We start from the raw sequence: 8841 nt of genomic DNA, 5'->3' as shown, positions 1-8841 counted from the left end.
GTCGGTGCTATCTCAAATTGGATCAACGCCAACGACTTGAGCTCCATCCATGTCTTTGACCACTCTGAGGAATTCGCCCTCGGGGGTCCTTATCAATTCAGACCAGTGAGCATCCGTCTAAATAGTACGACCCCAATTTTTCTTCCTACTACACAGGGTCTACTATGGATCACCGATTGCCTATATGAACAAGATCTTATACAGTCAAAAGTGTGGCTTGAACACGTATTATATGCTGATGCAGGCTATATTTTTAGCCAATTTTTTATATTTTGGTGTGGAGGGAGTAGAAAACAAATACAGAAGAAACCCCGTTACATTTTTTTTTTCTCAACCAGGGAAAAGCCGACCTGGAAGAAAACGTACGTTGGGCTATAAAAGGGAGGCCCCTTAGAATCGCGTAATCTGCATTCTACCCCCGAGAGCCCCCGAGAAACAGAAAGAGGGCTTGCGCGCAAAACATCCTGTCGCTAGATCTCGACCGCAGGAGCAGGATCGATGGAGAGGGCGTCTTCCTCCTCGACCGCGGCCCCTTGGCCGAGCGATTCGGGGTGGACGACGACGGGACGCTGCCCCCTCTGCGGCTGGGAGGAGAGCGGGGTCACCGTCGCCCTCATCTTCGAGCACGCGTCGCGCTGCCGGGAGAGGCGATTCGAGATGCTGCAGCGCCAGGCGGAGGAGCGGATTGCCGGTGAGCAAGCAAAGAAAGGTCGCCGCCATGCGCATATCAAGCTTCGGAAGAACTAGTGGTGAGTCCCCCCACCCCCCCAATCCACCGCTTTCTTCCTCTTTCTTTCTTTCTTTCTTTCTTTCTTTCTTTCTTTCTTTCTTTCTTTGGGGGTCTCAACTAGGGTTCCTGCTCGAGCGAAATCCCCACTTCTTGTAGCTTCGATCCCGCAATTCTCTCTCCTAACATTTTCTTTCCATGATTCTTATGCAGTGCTGGCGCGTCAACGAGGAGGATCGACCCAACACCGGAGTGGAAGAGTTCCAGAGGACCGACTGCATGAGTAGTTTAGGTTTTATATTAGCCCTGTCCCGTAGGACTTTGCTGAACTCACGTAGAGTTTTAGCAAAATTGGCTTAGGAAGCCATATACTAGAACAAAAAATGCAGATTTTACTGCACATATGCCACTATACTGTAATCATTGATGCCCATAAAAGATGGCATTTTCTGTTAGATGTTCCTTTAGTTTCCTTTTCTTCCATCCGGTGCTTATTTCTGCAATAGGGGAACCTCTCTGCGTTCTTTTTGCGAATGGAATTGAGCTAGTAAATGTTGGGTCTTTTCAGACTTCATCTTTGTTTCTTTTTTGGATTTATTGTGAGTGATTGACTCAAGGGTTTGACAGAGGTATTTTCCACTCTCTGAGGATCTCTGCCACCGCAATGGCAGCGGCAGGGATGACAGGCAGTACAGGAGGGAGAACCTGCAGTACAGGCCTAAGAGTAAGCCATCCTCTGTGTCTGCTTCTGATGTTGATCAGAAGTCTGAAGGGAAGGTGGAGCCTGCTGCTGAGGAAAAGCAGGTGGAAGCCCCTGCTCAGAATGTTGTTGAAGCCGTCCCTGCCTCTGAATCTGACAAGTCTACAGGGTATCTTCCACCGAGCCTTGACCTTTTATTTTCTGTTGGTTATTGTACAAGTTTTCCTTGCTTTGTTGTGAAATGTAACCATTATCCTTCAAGTTAACCTCATTGATGTTTGAAACTGATGCAAGGTTGTGCAAAAAGATGATTCTAAGAAGAGGGAGAGGGTGCCGAAAAGAAGCCAGAGGGAGAAGGTGCCGATAATGAGGGAGCCTAGAAGAAGGATAAGACCAATAAGACCAAGTGTCTCAGTGGCTCTGTCAAGAGGGAGCTGAAGAAGCAAAAGCCTAAGAAGGAAGACTCTGATGGGGATGCTCCTAATGAGACTGCTCAGGAAGAGCAGGAGGCTCCCATTGAACAAGAGAAAATTGTACTTTTCTACACTTGCGGATACTTGCCTCACGTACAGACCCTTTGCTCTGTTTTTCAAGCTTTTTAGTGATGTGCTAATTTGGAGCAGGTGATTGCCCTTGAAGAATATGAGAAGATGCAAGAAAGGAAGAAGTCCCAGGAGGCCTCTAAACCTGAGGAGAGGAGGGCTGCTGCTGTAGATTTTGAGGGTCTCCAGCTCTTAGAGAAGAAGAAGATTGAGGATGATGCTAAATTGAAGGCGGAAAATGTTCGCAAGGCAAAGGAGGCTGCTGCAAAGGAAGCCAAGCCTCGCAAGGTAGTGAAATTAACTTATCTTTTCTTTTTACAACTTTTTAGTCTTCCAACAATATGCATTTTGAATTTTGATGCTGAGATATGAAAGGGGCATGTTTTACCTTACTGAACCATCTTCTGAAATCTAGGCATGTCCTTAGAATGTACGATCACTACTTCAGTGCTGTTTAATTTGTATTGCGCTTGTTAGTGACAGTGTGATCCTTACTGCTGCTTTTTGCTGCAGGCTATCAGCATCCAGGAGTACCTGAAGCCAGAGGATGGTTCAGAGTACGTGCCTCCTACCCCACCGAGGCGCCCTCAAAATGGCGGCTACAGGGGAGGCCGTGGCAACGGTGCTTACAATGGCTGCAGCAGCCGTGACAGCAGCTCTGAGTGCCGGGTCTACAAAGCTGGCCGCGGCCATAACTCCTTCGTGTTCCACAACGCCGAGGCCAAGGCCAACGCTAACGACAGTGGCGCCCCAAGGAGGGTTGAGGGTTACAATGGCGAGCACCGGCAAGGCGGCTACCACTTACCAGCAAGGTGGGTACAATAGCGGCAGGGGCAGCGGCAGGTACCAGGAGCGCCAGGATAGGTACAATGGCGAGCGCTGGGATCAGCAGGGTGGGTACTACCAGGAGCGCAGGGATGCCTGCAATGGCGACCGCCGGGAGCAAGGCAGGTACAATGGTGGTGGCCGGGGCAATGGTGGTTACCAGGAGCGCAGGGATGCCTACAATGGCAACCGCCAGGAGCAAGGCCGGTACAATGGTGGCCGGGGCAACGGTTACCAGCAGCACCAGGATGGCTACAATGGTTACCGGGGTGGGTACTACAACAGTGGGCGGGGCAATGGCGGATACCACCTGGGCGGCAACTACCGGCAGAGGCAAGCTCCCAAGCCAAAGGAGGAGGATAAAGTGGTGATCACAGAGGCCGACTTCCCAGCTCTAGGTGGCGCATCTCAGGCGCAGTCCCAGGCCTAGATAGGTCTTTTTTTCTTTCTTATTATTAAGAGGGAGAGGAGAGTTTAGAGGAAAGAAGAGGAGACAGTTTTGTAACAGAGCTACTACGTGGTATCATGTGTTGCCCTGGGTTTATTATAAGCTTTGGTGTTAGTTTACTTGTCAATTGTTTTGTTTCTGATGAAGTGTGGGCTGTGATATGGTTTTGTTGTCGTTGAAATTGCAATAGGAAGCAGAAGATTTTTGGCAAAATCAAGCACTTTATCATCATGCCCTCTGAAGGAAAAAATGTTTTGAGGATCAGGTTCTGCATGACAGGTACACTTAAGCTAGAACTAGAAGTTACTCTTTATGCATGTGTGATTTGATAATTATTCATGGCACACCAAAGGATGTTCTTTAGTCTAAACCCTGCAATTTTTTGTTCTCGACATTTTGTGGCACTACTGCAGTACTATTATCCTTTCCATCGCATCCACTATGTTCAGTTACAAATACTTAGCAAGTGCTAACATGTGAAAACTCTGAGCCAAAGAACAATGTCGTAAAGACATTTAGTCCCTATAGGCTAAATTTTATCATTGCATTCTCTAATTCACATAACACAGTAGGTAAGCTGCACTACATGAATTAAGACAGCAGAAAAGATGTTCACAAACCATCCATGACATTCTCTAATTCTGTAATGTTCTTCTGTACGCAAGTTCTCAGTACATTGTTACTAGTTTGTAACGCTCACATATATTATATCTCCCTGATGCCATTTCACGGCCGTGCATAAACTTGGCTGTTATAAACATTGACATCTTCTACATAATCAGTTGCTCGTGCACTTCTGCAGGCTGTTTAAACTGCTCTATTTTTTTGCTGGGTGTACGACAAGTACACTTCCAGACTTAAGCTGGAAGTTATTTCTGATTTACATGCTAGTAGTTTGACAATTGTCCATGGCATGCCAAAGATGCTCATTAGTCTGAACTCTGCTGTTTTTGCTATCACTGTTTTGTGGAACACAGGCAACCTGATCCAATTCTCACTTGTAAAGCTAATTTTGATGGATACGCACTCCAGAGATACTAAGAACAATATGGTAGGAGCTAGGGTTCTACCGGGTCTTGGCCGGAGATTGTAGGGGAAGGAGGGAGGTGGACGAGCTCGTGACCGCGGCGGCCGGCGTGTGGGCGCCGTCTCGCACGGAGGGGAAGGCGGCGGCGATGGGAGAAGCAGCGGCTAGGTTAGGGTTCCGGCTCCTCTGGGAGCCGGCAATAGATTATGTCTTATTGCTTAATTCCAAACGGGAGTCTTACAACTGTTTATATAACCTCGCTGCTAAAAATAAAATAAATTGGGCTAAGCCCCTAACTAGACGCGCGCATTGGGCCTCCTCCGGCTATAAGTGACGCCGGTCATAACATCTCTCCCCGCCTGCGCAAACAGCTCGTCCTCGAGCTGGAAGTCTGGATAGTGATGGCGGAACTCGTCACGTTGCTCCCAAGTTGCGTCCTCCTCCGGCAGGCCTTCCCACTGGATCAACAAGTACCACACCCCGCGACACAGCTGGACCTGCAACACCTTCGCCGGTCCGGAAAGGAAACGGCCGTCGGAAGTCGGAGGAAGTGCCGGCGTGGCCGCCGGCGGATCCCCACGGAAGGGCTTCAACAGCCCCACATGAAAGACGTCGTGGATGCGAGCACCGGCCGGAAGCTGAAGGCGGTAGGCCACCTTGCCGATGCGCTCCAGCACGGCAAATGGCCCAGCGTAGCGAGGACCCAGCTTACGCTTCGCGCGCGGGTCAAGGGACTGCGTAGAGTGGTGAAGAAGACGCAGCCACACCCAGTCGCCCATCGCGAACCCCGCCTCGCGGTGGTGGCCGTCGTAGTAGTGCTTGGCCAACTGCTGGGCCTGAACGAGGCGTTGCTGCACCTCCGCAAGCATCTCATCCCGGCTGTGAAGAAGGTCGCCTGCCGCCTCCGTCCTAGCCGTCTCCGGGTCAACCGACAGGATGGGCGGGGGCGGTCGGCCATAGACCACCTTGAATGGCGTAGCGCGCAGGGCGGAGTGATAAGACGTGTTGTAGCAGCACTCCGCCCATGCTAGCCAGTCCACCCAAGCACGAGGACGACCACCTGTCACACAACGCAAATACATGGCAATCACCTTGTTGACCACCTCGGATTGGCCGTCCATCTGAGGATGGAAGGCCGTGCTGAGGCAGAGCTTCACGCCCGCCATCCGGAAGAGATCGCGCCAGACATGCCCCGTGAATACTGGGTCCCGGTCGCTGACGATCGAAGAGGGAAACCCATGTAGGCGGACGATGCCGTCGAAGAAAGCACGGGCCACGGAGGTGGCAGTGTAGGGATGGCCGAGCGCGATGAAGTGTGCGTACTTGGAGAAGCGGTCGACCACCGTGAGGATGACGGACTTGCCGCCCACCTTGGGGAGGCCCTCGATGAAGTCCATAGAGATATCGGCCCAGACCTGAGAGGGCACCTCCAAGGGCTGTAGCAGCCCAGCCGGCCGCTGTGTCTCCGTCTTGTTATGCTGGCACGTAAGACAAGACCTTACCCAGTCTCGGACCAGGGCCCGATTGCCGGGAAGGTAGAAATCGGCGTGGAGACGGTGGAGGGTCTTCTGCACGCCCTCGTGGCCGGCCGAGTGTGCCAGCAGTAGAACCGGGTGACGAAGGTTGCCGTGATCCGGCACGAAGAGGCGGCCCCATGCAGGAGTAAGCCATCCGCCAAACGCCATGGCTCCTCCAAGTCGTTGTCATCGAGACGCTGCGGAAGGAGCTAAGTGTCCGGCGCCTCTACGCTGGCCCTGTGGATGTCGTCTATGAGGGCAAAGGAGGGCCCCGAGCGGATGCAGAGGGCCGCCCCGTTGGTGGTGCCGGCGTCCGCGTCATGGTCGGCGTCGGGGCGGGACAGGGCATCGGCTATGGTGTTAAGATGGCCCGAACGATACTCGACGGTGAAGTCGAAGCCAAAGAGCTTACTTATCCACTGGTGCTGCGGCACAGTCGAGAGCCACTGGTCCAGTAAGAACTTGAGGCTGTAGTGATCCATGCGAATACGGAACGACCGCCCCCAAAGGTATGGCCGCCATTGGCGCATGGCCTGCACCAAGCCAATGAGCTCCCGCTCATAGGCCGCGAGCTTATGATGGCGCGCGGCGAAGGGCCTGCTGAAGAACGCAAGCGGCCCGTCGCCCTGATGGAGGACGACGCTGAACCCCACACTGGAGGCATCGCAGTCCACCATGAACGGACGGTCGAAGTTGGGCATCTAGAGGACAGGACCCGTCGTGAGGGCCCTCTTGAGGGCCTCGAACGCCTCAGTGGCCTCCGCATCCTAGGCGAAGGCGTCGCGTCGCAACAGGCGTGTGAGCGGAGACGCGATGAGCCGAACTCCCGGATAAATTTCCGGTAGTACCCGGCGAGGCCCAAGAAGCCGCGGAGAGCCCGCGGTGAGTGCGGCGTCGGCCAGTCCGCCACGGCCGCCACCTTGTCGGCGTCCATAGCGTCACCCTCGGCCGAGATGACGTGGCCGAGGTAGGCGACTGAATGCGTGCCGAATGAGCACTTCGAGCGCTTAAGATGAAGATGGTGCGCTCGAAGCTCGTTGAAGACGATGGCAACGTGCTGAAGGTGCTCCGCCCACGAGGCGCTGTAGATAAGAATGTCATCAAAGAAAACAAGCACAAACCGACGCAAGTAGGGGCGGAGGATGTCGTTCATGAAGGCCAGGAAGGACGCCGAGGCATTGGAGAGGCCAAAAAGCATCACCAAGAACTCGAAGTGGCCGTGATGAGTCCGAAACGCCGTTTTTGCGACATCGTTTGGGTGCATCCGCACATGGTGGTAGCCCGAACGGAGGTCGAGCTTGGTGAAGAAGCGCGCCCCATGTAGCTCGTCCAGGAGCTCGTCGACGACCGGAATAGGAAATTTGTCCTTGAGCGTTTGGGCGTTAAGGGCACGGTAGCCGATGCAGAAGCGCCATGTGTCGTCCGACTTACGGACGAGGAGGACCGGCGCCGAAAACGGCGAAGTAGAGATTCGGATGATGCCCAAGGCGAGCATGAGCGCGCACTGCCGCTCCAGCTCGTCCTTCTGCAGCTGGGGGTAGCGGTAGGGGCGCACCGCCACCGGCGCCGTGCCTGGCAGGAGATGAATGCGGTGATCATACACCCGGGCTGGCGGAAGACCCTGAGGCTCGTCGAAGAGGTCGCGGTGCTGCTGTAGAAGGTGATCCAACAAAGGGTGCTCGGGCCCTGCAGCAGTCGCGGCCAGCTGCATCTGCGGCGCTGCCGGTGAGGCGCCACCCACTGGACGCGGTACCCCTGGCGCCAGAAGGTCATCGTCAGGGCGTCGAAGTCCCATAGGATGGGACCGAGGGTCCGCAAGAAGTCGACACCGAGGATGAAGTCGAAGCAGCCCAAGTCGATGCCGGCGCATGTGATGGTGAAGTGCTCGTCGCCGATGGTGATGGGCACGTTTCGCGCCAACCCGTGGCAGCAGAGTCGGTCGCCGTTAGCCACGGTTACCCGGAGTTGCTCCCCTCCCGTCGGCTGTAGCGCTAAGCGGCGCATGATCGCCTCGGGCAGGAAGTTATGCGTGGAGCCCGTATCCAGGAGGGCCACCAGGCGCTCGCCGTAGATCATCACCGGCAAGAGCATAGTCCGCTTGTCTCGGATGCCCGCGAGTGCATGGAGGGAGACCACCAGAGCCGTTGCCGGAGCGGCCGTCGGTGCGACCTCCGTAGCAACTGGGGCGGCCAAGTCACCGAGCCCCTCGGCGGCCGTGTCCTCCTCGACGTAGTCAGCTGCCTCCAAGTAGAAGAGTTGCGGGCATACATGGCCCGACACGTAGGGTTCATCGCAGTTATAGCAAAGCCCCTGGCAGCGGCGCTCGAGCTGCTCGGCCGGGGTAAGCCAGCGGAAGGGCCGCGTCGCGACCGGAATGGTAGTCGTTGGAGCGGCCGGAGGTGGGCGGCCCGACACAGGTGGTGTCGGGGGCGGCCTAGCTGGCTGGCGGCCCCCACCGAGACGGTGCCGCCTGCTGCAAGGCCTGCGTGCGACGCTCGAAGGCGCGGGCGTAGTACATCGCCGTCTGGAGGTCCTGGGGTCCCCGAAGCTCCACGTCCACATGGATATGATCCGGTAGACCGCCGACGAAGAGGACGGCCCGCTGACGAGCCGTCACGCCGGGCGCGTGGCACGCCAGGGCCTGGAAACGGTCGGCGAAGTCCTGCATCGTGAAGGTGAAGGGGAGGCGGCATAGCTCCGCCAGCCGGCTCCCGCGCATTGGCGGCCCGAAGCGAAGGAGGCAGAGCTCGCGAAATCGCTCCCATGGGGGCATGCCGCCCTCGTCCTGCTCGAGGGCGTAATACCATGTCTGTGCGGCGCCCCGAAGGTGATATGAGGCGAGCCAGGTGCGGTGCAACGCGAGTGTACGTTGCCCCCAGAAAAACTGCTCACATTGATTCAGCCAGTTGAGGGGATCCTCGGTGCCGTCGTAAGTGGCGAAGTCGAGCTTGGTGAAACGCGGCGGTGTATGAGTATGACCGCTGTGGGAGTACGGCGCGTCGGTGCGGAGTAGCGAGGGGGGCGGCGCCGGTTCGGTGGACACAGGCCCCCCCCC

General features: G+C 55.5%; 2 protein-coding genes across 2 annotated transcripts; one reads left to right on the top strand and one right to left on the bottom strand.

The window, feature by feature from the left end:
- Positions 1-426: 426 nt before the first annotated feature.
- LOC123070743 (RGG repeats nuclear RNA binding protein A) lies at positions 427-3369 on the top strand. Its single transcript, XM_044494058.1, has 5 exons — positions 427-749; positions 941-1596; positions 1722-1960; positions 2051-2257; positions 2483-3369. Exons 4-5 carry the CDS (start codon positions 2078-2080, stop codon positions 2792-2794), a joined length of 492 nt encoding a protein of 163 aa, XP_044349993.1. The 5' UTR covers positions 427-749; positions 941-1596; positions 1722-1960; positions 2051-2077; the 3' UTR covers positions 2795-3369.
- Positions 3370-8137: 4768 nt separating this feature from the next.
- LOC123065655 (uncharacterized) lies at positions 8138-8835 on the bottom strand. The gene has a single exon (XM_044488896.1). It carries the CDS (start codon positions 8557-8559, stop codon positions 8221-8223), a length of 339 nt encoding a protein of 112 aa, XP_044344831.1. The 5' UTR covers positions 8560-8835; the 3' UTR covers positions 8138-8220.
- Positions 8836-8841: the final 6 nt, after the last annotated feature.

Source organism: Triticum aestivum, chromosome 3B, assembly GCF_018294505.1.
Source record: "Triticum aestivum cultivar Chinese Spring chromosome 3B, IWGSC CS RefSeq v2.1, whole genome shotgun sequence".
NCBI classification, from domain to species: domain Eukaryota; kingdom Viridiplantae; phylum Streptophyta; class Magnoliopsida; order Poales; family Poaceae; genus Triticum; species Triticum aestivum.
Note: the sequence above shows the minus strand (reverse complement) of the source record. Positions and strands in the feature narration are given on the sequence as shown.

Coding starts and splice junctions, on each gene's coding strand:
- LOC123070743 (XM_044494058.1), top strand. CDS start 2,078: ATGCAAGAAAGGAAGAAGTCCCAGGAGGCCTCTAAACCTGAGGAGAGG. Junction 2,258..2,482: donor AGGAAGCCAAGCCTCGCAAG/GTAGTGAAATTA, acceptor TTTTTGCTGCAG/GCTATCAGCATCCAGGAGTA.
- LOC123065655 (XM_044488896.1), bottom strand. CDS start 8,559: ATGCCCCCATGGGAGCGATTTCGCGAGCTCTGCCTCCTTCGCTTCGGG.